Genomic DNA, 21,941 nt, shown 5'->3' with positions numbered 1-21,941 from the left:
AAGAAACTCAGTTAGCAACTACAGTAGTTGGCGAATAAAACTACAGCATTAAAAGCAGACTTGTCCTCCAGGAGATGGTAGAGAGCCAAAACTAAGCTAAAAGAGGCAAAAATATTGGTCTTGAATTGTATGCAAGTCAGGTGGACAGAAACATAACTCCAAATATATTTTGGTACATACGCACTACACGTACGTGATTGTTTTCCATAGCTGAACATAAAAAAAATTATGACATGTCAATGGTGTTTACATGTTTCTGTGGAGAAAGATAATCCCAGTGAAAGATAACACAGAGAAGATTTTGTAAAGGATGAGGGGGAAGAAGCAGAGGCAATAAGAAAACGTGAGGAAATTTGAGAAATATCAAATCTAGGCTGCCACAGGTCGAAGCTTTTAGTAAAAACCTGACGACCAGCTGACATCTTTCTGTGTGGGAGTGTCACCAGTCTACCACAGAGTTTATAGTGAGCTGCGATTCACTTCAAGCTACCACAACCCTGCAAAGGATAAACAGGTAAAGTTGTAAAAAATGTATGATTGATTGTATTGTAACTAGAATCAAAAGTACAATATTTCCCTCTGAAATATAAAATATAGGGTAGCACCAAAAGGTAAAAACTATTATGATGCAGCTGCCTTATAATTAGTTCTTAAAGTTATAATCGCAAAGATTTTTATTCAAATAAATGCATTTTTAGTATTAGGAATGAATGAGCATCATGTTGGTGGCAACATTCACAAATCGCAAGCAGCCAGTCGCTCTTCAACTCTCTTGTAAGTGAAGTTTCATACTAAGAAGAAGCAACAACTCTGTTTGGATCACTGGAAAGTCGTGTTCGAGTAGCGTTGCCATGATTGGTGCTCGTCATCTTGCGGTTTTATGGGTTTCTTGGACCAAGGTGATCGCTTTCACACTGGTTTTGTGCGTTATTTTGTGACTTGTGCATACCACATATCAAACACAGTTGTGACACAAGGTTACTTACTCATTCTTTGTACAGTTTATTATGTTCTTTCAACATGGAGTATTATTGCTGTTTTCCTCAGTGAAAAACTGTATCCAACTGTATGCCCTATGATAGGTAGTCATGACCGATTATAACAAGGCAACGTACTGAAAAAGGCGTAACTTCCTGTTTTATAATGGAACCTCTGATCAGCACACGGCTGACGTGATCAGAAATTCCTCGAGTCTGACGTGGACTCGAAAGGAAGAACACATGAGCAAGTTTAGACCTTTTGCACAAGTTCACGTCCAACCGTGATGCTTTCGTCTCCAGTGAAGTATCACACTGACATCATCCAAATGTTTTTAGTCTCTGAATAAAAGTGTTTTTTTTTGTGTTTTTTTTGCATAACTGCTACAGCAGTTCATCGAGTGAGCGCAGCACTGCAATAAAAGGCACTTTGGTAAATGCTGACATAGTGATATGCATCTTTAGTCAACACGGACACTGTGTAAATTACAGTTAAAAGACGAGAAAATGTGCCCAAACGCAGGACCATAATAAACAACAAAAATAAAACAAGCAGAAGTCTCTCCGCGGTCCTGAAGGAGGAAGCAGGAAGTCCATATGGATTTAGGTTATCATGACATGGAGCAATTCATGTTAACCAGGTCAGGACACTTGGAGGCTAGTCTCAGTTCAGTTTTACACTTCCCTCTCTGCGGTACGTTGGAGTGGAGAGGTTTGGTTAAATCCGGAGGTCACCACAACACAGGGAAGTCCATTTTGCTGAAGCCGGGGTCTCTGCGCAGCTCCCAGTACGTGTTGTTGCTCACCCACGTGTCGTCCTTCGACTTTCTGTCGACACAACACAAACTGAATTGTTTATCGTGATTGAGACAGCTTAAATGATGGGTCAGTCACATTTTAAATGAAATAAAATCAGTGAACTGTTCAGCGTTTTAAATTACAACAATGATCTATTTATTTTGTTGTCATGAGCTCAGCAGTTCCTTTAACGGCCACATTATTGTTCACAGTAACACAACGCACAGCGGCTGCTGGGGAGGCGATCTCTGATCATGCGACGGACCAGTTACATGGAAAAACACATGTGAACACTGTGTCTGACTGCACACAAAGACTCATACGTTTGCAGACAAAAGAAGAGCAGCGTACTTGAAGAAGCACGGCTGGTGTGACGTGTTGTTGTCCTGCAGCACTTTCTTCCTCTCCCTCTGGAGCTGCTCTATCCTCTGTTTCTGCTCCTCAGCTGCTTCTATGTTACCCTCCTCCAGCAGCCTGGAAGAAGAACACGGAGAGTATGTCGGGATGGACCACAGAAGAAACTTGGTCCTACTAGAGTATCATCTCACACCAGTAGGAAAACTCTGGCTTCTCTCCTTATTGGTGGTCGCAAAAGGGTTAGTCGCAGCTGACTTCATGTCCCGTAGTAGCTCATGAATGATCACGGTTTTTATTGTCACTTGGTCAGAGTTGTCTGGAACATGCCGTTGTAAATACAATTACTCTAAAGCTTTGGTACCTCTGTAAAGTATCTGCAGATTTCATTCACATTGTAAAAGCTATTTTTTTTTTCCAGATTAGTTTAAAAAATAAAAAAGAATGACCTACTTGTGTTGACCATCTCTGTCTCAAGGACATCGAAGCTTGGATGGTTTTACATTTTTGAAAACTTAAATGAGAATAAACTTGGAAGTTTCTGTGATGCCTCTCATATGGGTACATTTAGAAAATCTGAGTCTGATAATGGACAATCAGTTTAAATTGGACAAAGAAAATTGCTGTTTCTGACTGAGGCTTTTATCCAAAGTCAAGCCGCTTTTATCATATAATGGTTTTGAGAGGGTTATACATGCTTTTATGATGTAATGCCTTTGATGTTGGTGTTAGCCAGGACTACCTCTCGCACATACAGTTGGTCCATAATGCTGCGGTTTGTCTTTTAACAAGAACAAACTGCAGTTGAAGCCTCCAAACCCTCTGAACGTGAGGCTGATCCCTTCACTGCCTGTTTATAAATCCTGTGTTAAAACACATCTTTTTTTTTTTCATGGGCTGTATGAGAGTTAATTTTCTTTTATTGTTTTCGTCTTATTGCTTTAATTATTTGATTTGCATAATGAGAACTTCTATTTACTTTTTCTGTTTTTTCTGTTGTTATGGTGTTGTCTTATGGATTCTGTTATTTTGTTTGTACAGCACTTTGGTCAGCTGTGGTTGTTTCTAAATGAGCTTTATATCTAATTTTGACTTGGCTTAACTCATTGAGGGAGGTTTAAATGACATAACTTTTTATATCAGTGTTATTCTCCCAAGCTGAATTCTTTGGAATCTATGACATTCTTGGCATTATATTGGCATTCTTGTAACTTCATCTTGTTTGATCTAAACTCCCTTCATCGGTTGCCATGGTAATGGTCATTACTCATGGGCTAAACCAGGCTTGGCATCTGGAAATTATGGAGGGTAAAAAAAAAAATGTTTGGGACCAAATAGTCAGATTAATAACAAGCTTTAAATCCATTTCGCCTATACAGGACCATCTGCATAGACCATCAGGCCAGATTGTACATGCTAATCAGGAATTTAAAAAAATAAAGCATAAAAGATCTAAATGGACAGTGATGGTGTGTGCACACAGAAATTGTGATAAATAAGAGCTTAAGAGTGCCGACCTCTGGTCCAGCCTGAAGCGTGTGTCTGTGGGGGGCAGCAGCGGTTTTAAAGTGGAGTCCAGCTCGTTTAACTCCACTGCAAACTGGGTGAAGCCGTAGAACTGCTGTTGGTCCTCTGGCATGGGGTCTACACACAGACACATGTAAAAAAAAACAAAATAATGAACAGCTGTGATGTCATGTCACGGTCAGCTGTGCAGCTTGATTGAAGTACCCTGGTGTAAAACCTTGACATTACAAGGGACCAATCACTCACTTGCTCTCCAGATACATGTGGCAGAAGGTGGGTCTCCTTGAAACACCGACTCGTGCCATTTTCCAAAAATGGAGTACACCACTTTTCCAGTTGAATCTGTAACCACACCCTCTATCTCATCCACTGTGGAGATCCATGGTTTTGCCTAATAAAGACAAAATGGAAATCATTAGTATGTTTTTAAAGGATAGAAAAAGTGTAATACATAAAATGTGAGCAGACATCGTTTGTATCATCGAGACTTTTCTAATCTGCCTGGTTTCCAACGCTTGTCTTAATGTTCTTCCTTTATCCAGTAGATGGCGCTGTTTGTCCTGACTGATGCTCCAGCATGCTAAACGTACACGTTTGCTTTAAGAGGCAGCATTGCACCAAAGAAAACTGTAATAATCTTTTAACAGTTGTGAATAAACTGTCTGCTTAGAGGATGATGACGCTCCAATCACACATGCTGAACTCCAACCAACCGTAATAACAAGAAGAGTGGAGTTTTGTATAACTACCCAGTTTATCTGTATAATACATAAGAAATCCTCTGAAGGAGCACTGAAGAATTTCATTTATTTAAATTTTCCATTCCTCTAAAAATCAATCGGTCATTGTATAAAAATCCACTTCTGTCATTCACAGGTGTAGCAGACACTTTGAGTACAGACAGTGATTTACGGATCCGTGTTTCCTGACCTTGATGAATGTTACTTTACACTGGCAGGCGTCACTGTTGATATTTTTGATGGCCATCTCTCCGTAGTGTTCGATCCAGCGTTGGCCACTCAGGATGTTATGGATGCAGGACGTCACTTTGTTCCATTCGTAGTGGTCCCCAAATCTGAAGAAATCACACAGATGTAGCACTTAGTGTGTCGAAAGCACATTCGATTCATTTCACACTTTTTTTTTCCTTTTCTTTTCTACGCATAGAGCCTACACTGTACATAATGATGTGGAGACTCATATGAAACATACACAGTCATGTACACACAAACACACACCCACGCAGAATAGGTAACGGAGAAAAGGACCTACGCAGGTAGTGTGACATGGGTGGTTCCCATGGGAACTATTTCCATGGATTTTCCCCAGAATTTATTCTTCCATCGAACATCTAAAAGAAAAATGATCACAAAATAATAACTGCCAGATTATTTGAAATTACATCTTCAAGGTTGTTTATCTGCAAAGAATGTCGTCTTTTCCGCTTCAGAATTTATGTAAACAGGGAAACGCAAACAAGGTACGAGTCCAAAGTCAATAGCTGTCCAGTTGTTCTTGAACAGATTAAAGCATCAGATTCACAAATTAGGTCACACTAGTAAAATCTGCGCAGTAATTTGTTAGTGTAAATATCCAGCACTTCATTACCACGGTGGAAAGTTACAGTGATCGCGAGGCCAAATGAGGTTATCTACAGGTTTCACACTCTAACTGAAATTTCAATTTCCTGACTTTTCCAAAACTTTCATGGAATTTCAGCTTTATAGTCAGTGACCTATGGTAAACAGAAAAAGAGGCTGTCGTGCTGAACAGACAAGAAACAGACACATTATTTTATTCCCATTAATTTGTAGGCTCACAGGCATTTTCACTGCAAAATGTTCCCCTGCTTAAACCTACTGCACAATTATGATCACGCACATCTAGGCCTATGCACCCTTATAAACACACTGACACTGAAAAACTTGCAGTGTAGAAACTTTTTTTCAAATGGGAGCAGTAAGAAGCCAGAAAGAGCCGCTCTTCCACATTTGATATATCTATAGCACTTTTAAAAACTTAAAATGTTTAGCTTTCTGTCATCTATTTTTATCACGCAGTCTTTGAAGTCATCATTTTGTAACCAAAGCTCTTGAAATTGACATTTTCCTCTCATGTTTGCCTTTCTAAGCAGGTACAAAAAAAAAGGCATATCTTTACTGAAGTGCTTGCCAGTAGTTCACAAATGTACAGGGGATAAAACTACTGACACAATACAGCAACATAAAATACAGCATAAAAAAAAAAAGACTACATGGAAAATATTATACGATGATAAAGGACAACTAAAATTTAAACATGCAAACAAAATTGCCTTATATTCCATGACTTGGCCCAAAAAAAAAAGATAAAATCCCTGGACTTTGCCTGTCTGGAGAAGAGTTTTAAAAATTCCCTAATATTCAATGAAATTCCCTGACCCGTGGGAACTCAGTATTTAAGTCTTCCACAGTACCAGTTTGCACCTTAAACATAACCCACAACACTCAGCAAACAGTGTTTTTGTCAAAGCATGCTCTCTCATGCTCACCTTGCCAGAAGGTGAAGTTCTTTGAATCAGAGTGACATGCTGACACAGGTGGGTGATGACTCACCTGGGATGTGGAGAGAAAAGACAATAAGAAAGCCCTTTAATCAAAAGCTTTTCAGTGTATTCATTCAACGGCTAAATGGTTTGAAAGGTGACTCCTGTAACTTTTTACCAGCTATAAAACTGTTGCTTCATGTATTTTGAGGGATCAGTATAATTACTGTATACGAACAAGACACGTCTTCACTGCTTTATAGTGATCCCTTCTCGACTGTTGGTTTTTTTTCCCCAAGAAGACTTGAGTTATTTCAACAGGTAGAGGGCGCTATTCATCCAGTGTACAAGGTTTTAGCAGATTTTTCTGACATAAGCCAACCTAAACAAGGTGTCACATTTAATTAGAGATTTCCAAATCAGTGTGTAAAAAAATTCTGCACATTTAACTTAATTACAAAGAGATAAAATATACAGCACATTTAATTAGCAAGAAAATCTGACTGGATGTTTTCTGTCTTTTTATAAATTACAAGAGGGTTGTATGTAGTAGTCCATCTTTTGCGAGAACGAACTCTAATTCAGTGTCATATGTAAACTTTGTGACGTCTACCTGTTCAGCTATAAACCTGAAGCCCTTATCAGGTCTGTCGGACTCGTACGTCTCTCCCAGGACGGGGTTAAAGGGTTTGCTTCCTGCCCGATGGTAGGTGGATGCATAGGCAGATATTGCAAATGTTGCAACATACACCTGCGTAAGGAAATATGAAGAAGATAGATCAGCATCTGCTCTGTGTTTTCCAGACAAGAAATACATGATATTCTCTCTAAAAACATATGTTTACTCAAAGAGTTGTCATATATGCCTTGGTGTGTAAATGACACGTCAGTATGGGACTGTGAGCACATACAGTATGTGCAGGTAATATTGTGTGAGCAATGTATTTAAATAGATTAATGTACGTGATAGAAACTGTGTGTGTGTGTGTGTGTGTGTGTGTGTTATTAACACACCTTAGTGCTGCGTGTGCATTATGTAGGGGGTGCATACACTGTTATGTACTTTAGCGTGTCTTTGTAACCAGTGTGTGTGGATTTGACTGCTAGCAAGCATCAAACACTCTGTCAAAAAGACGGCTGAAAAACATCTTCCTTGCAGAAAATGAAATATTCATCCAAGCCGCCGACAAAAGCACACTCAGACTAAAAGACAAATATCAGAGCAGCATTCAAAATACTGCCAGAGGAAGAGCACTGTGCTCAAAACTCACTCACATATCAGCATTTTTGCTTTTCTGATGTCTTTTTCCAAGCGAGTGTTTATAAAAAATTTCCCTCTGAGGGATTAATAAAGTATATATCTATCTATCAAACATGCATGTCAGCAGACTATAACTGAAATGAGTGTTTTTTTTCTTCCATAATGCATCAGTATTCCTATGAGGCTGTGAGTGCATTGGCCTATCTCAAGTGTTTCAGTAGAATTAGTAAACGGTAACAGGATTGTAGATGAAATATCAATAAGTTTTCTTGTAATCACCATGCGCTGGTAAGGGTCTTGCGTCTGATTGGCGGTGTCCAGCAGGTCGCTGTACTCCAGCTCCTCACACAACCGCTGCAGGGTGTTGATGGGCTCGTTGAGCTGCACTGGCATGGCCACCTTGGACAGGTCCTTCCCAATGTTGTTTCTCAGGATGTTCCACAGGCTCACGGTGCTGGTGGGACTGGGAGAGGGCAGCGTGGAGCGCCGACGAGGCAGGGTCACCACGCTGCTGACTGGAGGAGGGACATGGGATGACATAGGAGGAGGTGACAGGTGAGACAAGAGCCTGTGTTAGAGCTGAAACGCGAGACAGCTTTCATGAATATGCACCTCGTCCAAAGGACAGATGCTGTAAAGTCTCAATGTTAAAAAAACAAAACATTTGTAGCTCCATAGGAGGCACTTTCATCCAATGTGAACAAACAGTAGCAGACCTGAGTATTTTGGTTTCCCATGAAGGTCTGAATGCTCTTTAAATGCAAATAAGGCAATTATTAGGGGAAATGTTTGACTGCTCTGTTGTGTTTTTTGGGAAAATAATTGTTCAATACAAATGTAAAAGTTTTACTCAAATTTTGCACTTTATCAGCTTCAATACAACAATATTGATTGAACTAGCATTAGTCTTCGAAACCCCATTGGCCACAAAATCTAAATCTAAATTTTAAAAACCAAATTTTCTCCTTTGTTTGCATAGGCTGCAAAATCTAGATGAAAACAACATCTGCATTTGAAACAGAAGGATTTCATTAAATTCTGTTTCTTCTGTTTAACGTTACCTGGAGGCAAAGGTTTATGCAGTAAAAACATAAAAATAACATCAACTGCAGCATTGAATTAATGATGATTATTCACAGATGCTTTGTCACATACTGCATAATGAAACATCACGCTGGGTTTGTGCACATGTCTGGAAGTTGAAAGTGGTCATGCTCAACACATTCTCTCAGCAAGTGAGATAATTTCACATATTCCAGACAATCGTAATTTATTTGATACCGAGACTTTCAGAAAAACACACATACAGTTTCTTTACACTGACTCTATGTCCGTCGAGGGAGTTAGTATGACCACACACACACACACACACACACAACTTGTTACTGTATCATGTACCGGAGTTGTGTCTCTCACTGCCGCCCTCATTGCTGTAGGTATCCATGGAGACGCTGTCACTGACATCACTGATATACGAGTCATCGTCGGACACCTGGAGACAAAAAAAAAAAAAAAATCAATGATAAAAGGTCAGTCAGCCACCAGTTTATAGAATCAAAGGACAAAAACAGACACATCTAAAAGTCTTTGCATCTTCAGGAAAGAAAACATATTAAGAAAAAGATTATGTTTATTACGCAAGTTCCATGAAAGTAGACTTTACAATTTGTCTGACGACTGTTAAAACAATTTGTCAATTCACTAATTTCAATCATTTGTGTCAGTTATCAAGCAGCTATGCAAACTATTTGCTGGCTGTATTTTTTAATTACAACAATTTGCAGCCTATTTTTTTCTTTGTTTAATCTCATTTTCAATAAGCCTTTTGAGTTTTGACAAATCAAGTAGTCTGCTGATGTAACTTTGCACTCTGGGTAACTGTGATTTAATCAAACTTTGAAGACTAACACCGCGTTTACACAGAAAGTGTTTCTGAGTCGTCCGTGTCACGCATGTCTGACAGAACAAAAGTCTTCTATGACAACACAGCTGCATGTCACGCGAGCTCACATAGCCGCGACCGAATGCTTATTTTTAGGCTTCAAGTCTATTTTTCTCTGTTTTACACACATAACTACAGTCATTGTGTATTGAATTCTAAGTGCTTCCAAGCCGCAGGTGACCCACACTCATCACTGCACCTGAATGCCTCGTATGTAGACACACGGATGGAGCACTTGCTAAAGATGCTGCTCGGGCTACACTTCCTGTGTAGACACGATGTTTGGAGTTATTAAATTGACTGAATAATGGATAACTGCATTTGGTTGTTGAACATGTAGAAGAGGGAAAAAAGTGATAGCAGATATTGTCTGACCTCGTTCTCAGATGAAGAAGAGGAGACGAGGTACTCCTGAGCGTCGAAGAACTCTGATATCGACTCTGGGATAGATGCTCTGCTCTCATTGGAGGCCTGGTGGACCAGGGAGTGGGAGGGTCCTGCACAATCCTGATTGGATAACAAGAGAGAAATTAGTGGTGATAGGTGGCGGGCATTGCTGGCTAAGTCATGAAGACTAATTACTATTTAGTCACAGTGTCACTCACTGAAGCATAGGCAGTCTTCAGGCCCATGACCTGAGCTGGCTGGGGGGTCTTCATGTCGATGGTGTGCCTCAGTCTGTCTCTTTCTGCTGCCAGGGAACTAAAGGTGGACTTCAGCGTGACGTGGACTGGAGAGAAGCAAATGCCATAGACAGATAGCAAGTGTAGAGTTGTCATGGAAACTATCTTACCATGTAGCGCATAGACACACAAAAAAGTACATCTTTCTGTGCAGTAAATGCATCTCCTCAGGGACTCACTGTTGTTGGCCAGTCGGCAGAAGTCCTGTTGTAGACGTGACACGTCTGTGGGTGAGTCTGGTGATTCGGGGCAGACCTCCTGGGTGTTTGACTCAGTGGTGGAGAGGTTGGGGTTGGAGGCATGAAGGCGAGGCGACTTGGAGGAGATACAGCTCGGGACCTGTCAGACAAACACAGAAAAGAGAGCCATTATTTTCCACTTAATCCCCACTGCTTAATGATTGTAAATTAATATCAAACAGCAGCTGTAAAAAGAAGCTGAACATTTACCTGTAGTGTTGCTTTGGTTTCTTTGCCATTGTTTTTGGATCGCCATCTCCTCGGCCTCTTCTCCTTTTTGGGGATGTCAAAAGTAGACGCCTGTGATACCACAAGAAGTAGATATATTGGAGGTTAGGAACAAAATGACTTCCATTATTCTGTTATTTCTTAATCCCTGGGAACGTCAGCCACTTTTCTGTTACACCCACAAGGTTTGACATGTTTGACTAAGAACACCTCCACATTTAACACTATGCTTATCTTAATCCATGTGCCTGTGCTTACTTGTAGTGCACCGATGGCTGGAGCCGAGTATGTGCGGTGGAGGACCTCCATGCTCTTTAGCAGCAGGTTGAGTTCCAGCAGATAGGATTCACATTCCTCCAAGTCTGAGTGAAAGACGGATTATCATTAGATCAAAGTTTGGGCGCAGGCGGGCACGGTGACGAGAGATTAAATAGAGCATGAAAGAGTCACCGCAGTGAGACACGCTGGCAGAAAAGCAGCAGAGAAGGCATAGCGACAGGCAAGCCAGGAGACAATTTGTGAGTCAAGAAAGCAGAGAGAAATAGATAAAAGTGCGACGCACCTTTGCAGCACTTGTGCATGTCCTCAGAGGAGTGGAGCCAGGAGCTCATCTTAACCTGGTGGACTGACGCCTGCTTGGTGAGAGTAGCCCTCTGTTTGGGATGGACAGGCAGGTGCAAAGAAGGGATACACATCATCTCACGTAACATATCCCCCTCCCCCCTCTTCCCCTCCCCCCGGTAACATTGAAGACATATTTATTTTCTCCTACAAGGGAGCGCTGGGAAGACTTACTTTTCGAAAGGAGTCATTAAGAGAGGGGGAGGTCGAGGAGTGGGGGTGGAAGAGATGCCTCTCGTGGGGATACATCGCAATTTCGTTCTGCCGAAACACACGGTGATGACGCAGCTTTGACATCCACTCCTCAAACAGCTCCGGAGACTTCACCTGGGTGCCATGAAGTCAAATTAGGAGCAGAAACTTGGGAGAAAACTCCTGTGAAAGTCTTAGTATGAAACACGCACAGGAAAGAACAGAGAGAGCCTGCAAATGTTGAGGCATTTGCTTATATGTGCACGTCTCATACAGCAAAACAACATTAAATCAACAAATCTTGAGCCTCCAGGGTTACCTTTAGGTGATAGATGTTGTCCTCTGTGTCCAAGTCAATGCACATGGCTTTCTTCTTGATTGACATTACGGAGAGGCCAACATCTATGCAGCCATGAAGCTTTCCCTTCGTCATCTGTGCAAAAACAACTTGTTTGTGGTTGGCATTTAGTTCATGTGTGTATGTGTAGACAGACAGATGGCACTCCTGGGGTGATACCTACATCAGTTCCACGCTTTGCATACTTCAAGATGCCTTTCTCCAACACAAAGTATCTCTAAGTGGGAAGAAAACAAACTCCGTCAATATTCATTCACAGAAGCAGCAGCATTATTGCGCCCACTGGTACACAAAGAGTTGAACACAAACAAAAACAGCAGGCAGACTTTGTGCAACTTTGCACTTATACCACCACTTTCTCCTTGACCCTGCCATTCAAATTCAACAAGCAGCAGTGAAATAAGTGATCAGTTGGATGATGCAGACATAACCGCAGCTTACGAGCATTCTTTAGTTTCACAATGAAATGGCAGAAGTTGACGCCGCTTTATCAGTTAAAATGTGGTATATTAAAGTGGAGGCTCATCATGTTGCAAGGCAGAAGTTCCCAGGTTTGCATGAGAACACTCACAGAGGGAAGAGGGGGAGGAAGATGAGTCAGGGTTACAGTATAATCAGCTGGGAGTAAAAAGAGTGGAAAGAAGGAGATACAGAGGACTGAAACCGTGAAGAGGAGGAAATGTGGAAATAGCTTGAGGTATTAAAAGACAACAGGTCAGGTCTCTAGTTAGATATTTAGGGAGGAATGGAAGTATTGCTGGTTTAAATTTGAGAACAACAATAAAGAAAATGTACAACATTACTCCACGATTACAGTATTCCTTTACCTAACTGAATGATAGGCTTCGAGTAACAAAACAGAAAATATGCACAAAACCTTATGGTACGCTGTCTGTCAATCAATAAAATCAATAAAGTTCAGAGTGACACAAGTCTTTGGTTCAATACGACACAGCAGCAGGGTTGCAGTGGTGTCTCACTGCCGCTGCTTTAAGCATGGCTTTAAGATGTCTGGTGAGGTGCTCACCTTATGCCATCCCTTCATGGGCCACTTCCTCCTCTTCAGCAGAAATCCCTCCTGTCTCTCCGGCTCCTGTATGTTGGCAGGAGCCCCTCTGAGCCCCTCCACAATCTCCCAGCTGTCCTGAAGGGAGACACAGAGTGGCAACACAGCATGAGACAGGCAGTGGATTTCATTCCATTGAAATAACAAAGGTATGCATGCAAACAGTACACATTTCTTCATCGTTGGAGCTACCATTTAAGTGCAAAATTGTTGTAAATACAATTACAGTCATTGTAAGAACGGTGTTATTCCGCTTATGGTATTTTCAGAGTTTTACGAGTGTGGTTCGCATTTGTAGGAACAATTAAATGTTTGCTCACAGAGAACAACCATTAATAAGAAAAGCAAATCCATCTGTTTGACAGCACACACACACACACACACACACACACACACACACACACACACACACACACACACACACACACACACACACACACTGTTTGACATACTGAAATTCAGCAAGTCAGAGGTCAGAGGTCAGCTGATACTAACTGACGAGAAAAACACACTTTTGAAATTGTTAACAGCGGCTGTAACCACAAACTATATATGCACGTACTACACATATATACATACCTGGTTGTTGTCATGTTTAGAGGAGCCACTGCTGTCACTGTGAGTGGGTGACGGTGATGTCATCTTTTCGCGAGGTTATTTTCTTCGTGAGGAAACCGCAGCGGCAGAGATCACGGCAGAACCACCAGGAGCATCACTCTGACCTTTGAAGGCCACGCCGACAGTCAGCACTGCAGAGAAAAGTTAGAAGGAAAAAAAAAGCACAAAGGTTAGGCGTGTTTTAAAGAGAACAGTGGCAGCAGACAGGAGCAGTAAACAAGACAAAACAGATCAAAACAGAGCGGGAACAATTACTCACTCTCTTAGTCACCGAGTGTCTGACTAATTGTGAAATCCCCAAAGTCCAAAGTAGCTTAAAGTAGTTTAAAGGAAGCTAGACACAAATATCCAGAATACAATCACGATCATGAGCTCTCACACACTTTGAATGAATGTGATTTCAGATGTGCTCACACACGAGTGGCTTTAAAAAAAAAAAAAAAATCTCCCAGTCAGTATTTATAACTATGGCAGTACCATACAAGTGTTATGATCAAAGGTCCAGTGGTAAAGAAGCTTGAGGGCATCAGCAATACAGCAAAGCAAAAAGCCTTCGGGATGAGCGCAGCATCAAACAAAGACAACTGGCATTGAAGTTTAATATTAAAACTCCAGAGAGTATTTCTGTGCTCCACGTTCCAGATGTAACTTTAACATTGTTTATGTCAAATTTCTAAAACTACCTATCTTCCACTAAAGAAGATGAAATGACCCCATCATTTATACGGTTGAGATTTAATAAAACGTTCCGTAGTTCAGGCACGCGCAGGTGTTTTACAGTCTTGTGTTCCTTCCTTAACACAAAGGAGCCTATAAACATACAGTTTGCATTCGCTCCATCTGCACACTATGAAATAGAGAACTGGATCCTTGCTGCTACACCACCAGCTGCTTTCCACAGCCTCCTCCTGTAACAGCATTTTACACTTGAACGTGAACTTTGAATGTTTCTTCCGTGTGCTGATCGAATGTTGTTCGGCTCCGGCTGTGTCAGGAAGCTCGTGATGCCTTTTTCCAAGTGAGCTCACATTTATCTTACAACATTACATGATCAGACACGCACCGCTTAACTAGAATGTTGGTTTATTTTTGCAATAAGTTGTTCAAATTTTGTCGTGAGTTTCAAGAGAAGAGAAGTTAAAAAAAAAAAAAAGTTGTTTGTTGACACTTCGTTATCATTTTACGAAAATCAGCTGCCCAGATCAAAAAATCCAAACGAACAATAAAAAGCTAAAAAGAGAGAGACTTTGTTCTGCTTGGCATTTTTGAGAGTTTTGCCTGATGCCCCAACATAATTACACTGCATGGAGTTAGCAGGGATCATCCACCCTCCCTCTGTGATGTAACATTCATTCCTCCCATGGCCGCAAATAACATGCTCCAACCTGGCTGTGTACGTTACGCCTCTATGAGGGCTTTAATGCCACTCCCTTTGTACGCTGGTACTGTCAAAGACCTGTGTTTCCATGGATGCATGTGAGGGAGGGGAGAGGGGATAGGGGGGAGGCACATCGTTGCCTGGGTGATTAACACAGTGAGGGAATGCCTGTGGGCTTTGTGTGCGTGAGCTCGCATGCACGCAAATGTGTGTAAACTTTTTGATTTTCAGTATGCTGCGAGCAACACCCTCTGCCAGGGCTCTGATGGTTCAAGTGTGTGTGTGTGTGTGTGTGTGTGTGTGTGTGTGTGTGTGTGTGTGTGTGTGTGTGTGTGTGTGTGTGTGTGTGTGTGTTCTGAAGTTCCCCGAGGCCTCGCTTACAGTCAGCGCCATGCTCAGGACATGAGTCATCAACAGGAAAGAATGTGCGCCGTGCTTCGATACCCCCGACACACCATAACACAAGGCTAGCTACAGTCAACACTGGGCCAAAAGCAGGCCGAAACACACGGACAGCCCACACTTCTTTCACAGCTCTGGAGCACCGGCTAAAAGGACGCGCAGCGTATTTAAGGAAGGCTTCAAATGATAAACTTGGCGAACTTGAATTAAGCCATCAAGCTGTTCTGTTTGCACTTCTCAGGCTGCAACATGCCAGGCGTCTGAAACTGTATCTGAAGCTTTGTGGACATAAATCAAGGCGGGAATTCATCTCTCACACACACACACACACACACACACACACACACACACACACACACACACACACACACACACACACACACACACACACACACACACACACACACACACACACACACACACACACACACACACACACACACCAGCTGTGGACACGCACCTGTATGTGGTCTCGACTTTAAACAACAAAAGGTGCATCCAACCGCAAAACATTGTATTGCCATGTGAGTGGAGGAGCCCGGGGGCCTCAGTTGTGAATTTACAGCTCCAACCAAATACTACAAATCATGGCTGTAAACACAATAAGTGGTGAGTAAAGGCAGAAGCTGCATTAAAAAAATTTTTTAAAAAATATATATATATTTTTACATAACACACTCAGCCCCTGCCTTCCATTCCTCCGTCTTTTTCCCTTTCATACAAATCAGCAGCAAAAGTTCTCAACAACACACTTCCTCACAACAAAACCTCAAAAGCTGCTGCAGCCTCAGTGCTTAGATGTTGTTTGAAGTGTCACTACCTCACAACACTTCCTGACCTCACCGGCTTAACAGCTCGTGTAAAAGCTGTGGATGAGCTGAACAGCTACAGAGGACTATTTGCCACAGATAAACCGTAAACGAAGCTCGGAGACGAGTCCCTGAACACCCCACAGCGTGCCCCACTTACCTCGACTGAGTGATTATTACTGCAGGATGGTACACTGCCGAGCCTTCTGCACTTGCAAGACTAAAAGTGTCGGGGTTTTGTCCTCGGTCTTGCGTGATGCGAGTCAATCATTAATGACACAAATACCTTGTAAATGATCTGTTAAGATGGAAAGGGGGGTCATTCACGTGGCAAGGGCCAATGCCGCAGAGTCACCAGGCCCAAACGAGGGAATAAAAGGTTTAAAGGTGTTGGAAATGTGACTATTTTGTCTATTTTTAAAACAAGTGAAAGAATTTACGAGATCAGCTGATGAGAAGAAGGACGAAATAGAACAAATGCAAATGATGACTGAATTGTGATTTGTCTCTAGGTGTTAGATCAGAGGCTAACATATTGCAACTTAAGTCCTGTGTGGTCTAACAGTCAACCCATTAGTATATTTTCTCTTTTGACTGGAGGGAAAAAGTCCCTAGAGACCTTACAATGTCAACAGTTCCCCCCCCCACAAAGCTCCTCTCCTCAAGATTGGACTTTAAAACGGTTTCAGTTTGAGTAAAGACGTTCATTCGGTTTCCATTCAGAAAGCCCTGTGGTGTTCATAGAGCAAAGACCAGTCTTGTTATTCACCATGAGGAATTGTCAGGCTGGAGTTTCTAGTTCTGGCACGATAAACACACAGACTTTGACTTAGCAGACAATCCATCTGCTTTCTGCTACATATTCGTGCGACAGCCGGACGGCCAGGAACCCGACCGTCCACGTGCTTGTACATCCTCGCCATTACAGGTTGACTGGGGCTGCGAAAAGGTCCTCGCAGATGGTGCATCCGTGGCTCTACCTCCGATCAGGCGCCACTATCTCCCGGTAAAGCTTCTTTATAGAGTTACTGAGTCAAAGCTGGGCACGATCTACCGATTATCAAACAGGCATCCGGCACGAGATGCTTTAAATGGACGCACATCTGTCAATATTTATCTGGCTATTTCATCCATCAAAGCCCAAATTTTGGAAATGAAAATAGCAGAAGGGATGTGTGGCAGCATATGTTTCTGAATGAGTTGGTAGCACTTAGCTTGTATGACCTCTGACATCATGTCTGGCTGAGTGTATGGCGGCTGCTGCTGCTGCTGCTGATGATGATGATGATGATGATGATAATGATGGCTGATAGCACTGATGTGTTTGAAGCTATTTTTTAAACTTTTTGTTTTATCTGAAAGAAAGATTGTGCCTGTGTTTCCTGTATGCAGACAGCAAAAAAAAAAAAAGTAACAGCAAGTGATCAAAGACACCCAGAGCAGCCCCAATATGCCATTCAACACTCAAGCTATTTTCATGTGCACAACGAGACAGAAAGAGAACAAGCCTGAAACTAAGCACGCCTTTAGATTCCTGACCAATATATTTCTGAAAAGCTGCATCACAAAAGATGTCTTTTTTGCTTCCTGCTGAGACAAGGGACACTTTGTGCGTCTGCTCAATCAGAGGTTGCTATGGATACATAAAACACAAGGCAAAGGCGAGAATATATTTAGTTTGTTTGTTCTTTATGAGAAATCTGAGCGCATAAAACATGGTGGCTATTTGTGGAACCGGTACCGTTACCAGCAGAAACATAATTTCACACGAGTCTTGGCGCTGACCAGCTGGCCTGAATGGAAGTAGGGCAAAAACATCCTTTCACCTCATACAGCCACAGGCAGACTATTCTCAGTGACCACTTGGTGTATTAGTCAAGGCAGGAGTGCTCTGTATATACCAGCTTTTAAGTGGGTGTTGTGTAAAGGAAAAGTGACAGAGATAACCCAGTGAGTCATGTCGGCCACGCTGGATGTTTACGCCCAAAAAAATGTTGCGGCAGGAACAAAACAAGAACGCTTTAGCTGGACAGTGATCAGCTGATTGAGACTTGACAAAAATTTTTTTAAAAAGAAACTGACACGCGTAGCGCAATCGTCCTTTGGCCAGAGATCATGAGAGTGCTGGGAGAGCGGCGAGGAACAGCCGACAGTTAGTCGGCTGAACCAAACCTGAAGGTATTTCATTTAAAATCATCCCAACAGAAAAGCTGGAAGTTGGAAAAGCTGACATTTGTGCTGGTAAAAGTATTTCCAACCTTAATCAATTTGATAACAAAAATGGTTTTGGATGTTTTTTTAGCCACTGTCAGTAGATCTTTTAAAGCCTGTCTGGTTGGTATAGGACCTATAATTGAACCTATTTTACATCCTTCTCATCCATTTTAGTCTGGGATGAGAAAATCTTCACATATTTTACAATTGAAATATCACTATTAACCGGCTTCACCCACCGTTTAGATATGTTAACACAAAACTTTAGGGGTGCAGTTTTGTTTACATTAACTTGAGTGCTGGACTGGATACGTGTACCGACAGGCAATCTGTGAATGGCGCAGCGATAGTGATGCAATCACCACTCGTGCATAAAATGATCTTGTCGGGACTAGGACCTGCTAATGCCAAGAATTGATTTCCTTTATCATTAAAAAAAACAAAATCACTCAAGCACAACAAAAGCAACATGGAAGTCAAAGGGCTGAAAGAGTCCTGATCATTTACCAGGAACTAACGCGTGCAGAGCTGTAACCAACAATTATTTTCATTATCAACTCGTCTGATAATTTATTTCTTGATAAATATATCAGTAATTTAAAGAAATACAGAAAATTGTTCATCAAACGTTGACAGAATCAAAAGTGTTGTCTTCAAATACACACTTTTGTTTGATCCAAACATATTTATTTTCCTGTCAACGAAGAAAACTAGTAAATATTCAAATTAGAGAAGCTGGGAAAACCGGATTCTTTCTGAAAAATTAGTCAACAATAACTGCCTCCCAGAAAACACACTGTCCTCTGTACTGTACAAGAAAATCATAAAATGTATTTCATATACTGTCACTGAACAGACAACAACTTTAAAAAAAAGGTGCAATATAAGTCCTTAGAGATTTAAATCCTGTCTGGTAATACCACTTGGTGCCACAAGAGGTGGTACTGTAGCGTCCAGGCAGTCTGCTCTCAGTTCTCGGTTTTGGCAATTTAGGTAAATTATACGTATTCTGACCGTGCAAGTAGTTAGTAGTTAGTAGTTTTTACTGATGACTGTAAACCTCGATTGTATGGACCCAGCAGTGCAGCCACTAAAACATAGCGATCAATTTATTTGCAATATTACTTATCGCCACTTTTAGCAAGACCATCAGAGCAAGAAAACAGCCACAGCAAAACCATCCAGTAAAGGTTTTGTTCTTTGGTTTCAATGTATTATGGAGTATTTCATTGTATAATAATTGTAAAACAAAAAAAGGTTACTACTTCACGGATTTCACCTATCACGGTCTCTATATGAAAAGTATATGAAAAGTTTTTTGGTACAGTTTGCGTTGACACTAGCTGCACTAAAATTCCATTTTGAATGGTCCAAACGAGGCCAGTACGCCTGGTCTGTTTGTCAGACGGATGACGAGTTAATTCAACAAGGTCAGTACAGCTACTCTCACTGGTCTGAACAAACCGCGAACTTAACTTATTAACAGCCAGTAAAGTTATACAGAGGTGTACAAATAAAACAATTCTGCCATGGACTCATCAGGACTGGAACTACCAGCGGCATGCTCCCCTGGTAAAGGACCCATTAAAGAGACCAATTACTTCGGTAAAAAAAAAAAAAAAATTTAGGAATTTTTTTGACGGTCCACCACGATCTGGGTCCTGGTGTGCCCAATGGACCGGACATTTGTTTTGCCAACAGTTTCAGCCATCGTTGTGTTTCCTAATTCATTCATTATAACAGGAAGTTAGAATGCACTAATTCTTCCTCGAGTTGGACTGCGGACCGACTGGACGGGACGGTGACTCTCCAACGCCTGTTGAGGTGTGGGATGGTATTATAAGAAGGGGCTAGGTGGTAAGCATGCTGACTTTAGGTGATATCTCTGCAACACTAAACATAGACGTCTTTCGCATCGTGTCGAAACTGTGATTTCTTCCCATTCTGATGATAGTTTAAGTTACCTGTTGAACGCTTAAAGAGAAATCTTACATACTGCACCTTTAAATCCACATTTAAAAAAAAAAAAAAAAAAACTACATCCTCTGCTTAATATCTAACACGAACACGCTGAATAAAATGTACAAATGGTAGTTCGTAGTATTCATTAATGGGGACAAACTCCGTAGGGAGTAACCACAGGTGTCCCGTTTAGATTCACAGCTCTGCTCTGTTCCTGCTGCCAACATCCAGCACAGCAATTCAAACTTGTCAGCGCAGACAAAATGTCTAATATATTCCATGTGGCCGTGAATCCGTCGCTCGCACAGCCTCGACAGAACCCAGACACCACAGTGAGCGAGTGTGAAAGGACTCTCGCACACTAATTGAGCTGCAAATGTCAAAAGGAGGACATTAATAATTCTATCGAAAGCGATATTTCACTTGCAGACACCACAGGAGCGCTGCCAACTCAGCCGCTTAATTCAGACGGAAGGTACACATTAACAACAACAAAAAACACCGATAGAATTTCACAGGAGTTATAAGTATTAATAATTTTTTTTTTTTTAATTAAAAAAAAAATTGCTTACGGTTCTGTGTCGAAAGCTACAGCATCCTCTTCTGATAGTGGAGAGGTACAGTACCTGGCTGCTTCAGACTACTCTCCCTCCTCGCTTCAGTTCCCGAGCGTCGTGGACGGGGAGGGGTTTTGCTCGGTGGGCAGGAGTGAGTGACGCGCTGCTCAGCCAATCGCAATCGAAGAGAAAGACGAGGAGGGCGGGAAGTGCGAGATTGTGCGGACGCGTATTTGAACTGGCTACAGTGTGACGTAGACACAAATGTCATACAGATAAAACAATTAAGGCGAGAGTTTGGCGTCAGTCAGCAAGAAGTCAGGTAAATTGCAGCTGTAAATGACGTAAAGGTCACGTGAAACTTTGTGTGCTTTACGTTAAAGTATCACTGTATGTTTCTGTTTTACCTACCAGCACCTTTTGACTTTGAAATGAGATATTCAGTTGTGTATAACATAAATTACATACGTTTTACATCCCCACGTTCATTGTGGCCTTGTGGTCAAAGCTTACAGTGTGCTCTTTTATTTGGGCAACAGAAACGGCAGCTCCTTTAAGCAGGAAGGGCACTTTTTTCTGAAACTCCAATCACACTTACCTGTGTGTCAAACAAGAGTAAATTAAGTGGCTTCAGAAGTCAGAGAAAGTCAAACATACCATTTTCTTAAAAGTAAACAACTGTCAGTAGGAGAAATAGAGCCAATTACTCCTTAATACCCTGCATAGTCCAATGACAGATTGTTTGATGAGTTTTTCCTCAGACATTTTGGTTGCAAAAGATGGCTCTACCAGCAACTGCTGACTGTTTACTTCAACGATGAGTAAGTGAGAGAAGTTGTGTGATTGCACCCAGACAGAATGAGCGAGTGGGTGAACAGCATGTGTCTCAACTCAATGTCCCATCTTTCTATTGCCCTTGTGGCTCCCTGAACCACCTTCATGCTGTAGATTTGTTTACCCAACAAAACAAATTCCCTCCTTTGCATGGGCATGAGGATGTCACTTCCTGCCTGGGCTTATTTCTATGGCAACACAGGGTAGTGAAAACATGAAAAGTGCAGGAAATGTCTTTGCAAGGGAGAGCAGGAGCCGGGTGTGTCCAGAAACTCAGAACCTGACAAAAGTAATCGCAGTGTTTGGAGCTCAGAGGAATGTAGGCCTATTGCTTCAGGACTGGGACTGTGACGCTGGAAGTAGAACAGACTGTGTTTGTGTCGCAGGTATTTTCATT

The 21,941-nt window shown here is 41.7% G+C and overlaps 1 protein-coding gene across 1 annotated transcript; it reads right to left on the bottom strand.

Moving 5' to 3' along the window:
* Positions 1-978: 978 nt before the first annotated feature.
* On the bottom strand, positions 979-20,809 carry LOC138621299 (oxysterol-binding protein-related protein 3-like). The gene is made up of 22 exons (XM_069699252.1): positions 20,726-20,809; positions 13,350-13,519; positions 12,732-12,848; positions 11,868-11,921; positions 11,666-11,779; positions 11,329-11,481; positions 11,096-11,186; positions 10,792-10,895; positions 10,516-10,605; positions 10,246-10,405; positions 9,989-10,113; positions 9,759-9,890; positions 8,840-8,933; positions 7,721-7,956; positions 6,794-6,931; positions 6,187-6,250; positions 4,929-5,007; positions 4,587-4,731; positions 3,903-4,047; positions 3,647-3,773; positions 2,127-2,249; positions 979-1,805 (listed from the first exon to the last, which is right to left on the bottom strand). Exons 2-22 carry the CDS (start codon positions 13,410-13,412, stop codon positions 1,709-1,711), a joined length of 2,451 nt encoding a protein of 816 aa, XP_069555353.1. The 5' UTR covers positions 13,413-13,519; positions 20,726-20,809; the 3' UTR covers positions 979-1,708.
* Between the last annotated feature and the right edge of the window lie 1,132 nt (positions 20,810-21,941).

Source organism: Brachyistius frenatus, unplaced genomic scaffold, assembly GCF_029030835.1.
Source record: "Brachyistius frenatus isolate BFR_SWC_R1_liver_20210118 unplaced genomic scaffold, ASM2903083v1 Contig_2, whole genome shotgun sequence".
In the NCBI taxonomy this organism is placed as follows: domain Eukaryota; kingdom Metazoa; phylum Chordata; class Actinopteri; family Embiotocidae; genus Brachyistius; species Brachyistius frenatus.
This window is presented reverse-complemented; position numbering and strand designations above follow the sequence as displayed.

What these genes read in the sequence shown, in the direction of transcription:
- LOC138621299 (XM_069699252.1), bottom strand. Translation starts at nt 13,412, where the DNA reads ATGACATCACCGTCACCCACTCACAGTGACAGCAGTGGCTCCTCTAAA. An exon ending in ACAACATCTATCACCTAAAG is followed by an intron (nt 11,482 to 11,665) that starts GTAACCCTGGAG and finishes CATGGCACCCAG; the next exon opens with GTGAAGTCTCCGGAGCTGTT. An exon ending in GAACTTCACCTTCTGGCAAG is followed by an intron (nt 5,008 to 6,186) that starts GTGAGCATGAGA and finishes TTTTTCTTTTAG; the next exon opens with ATGTTCGATGGAAGAATAAA.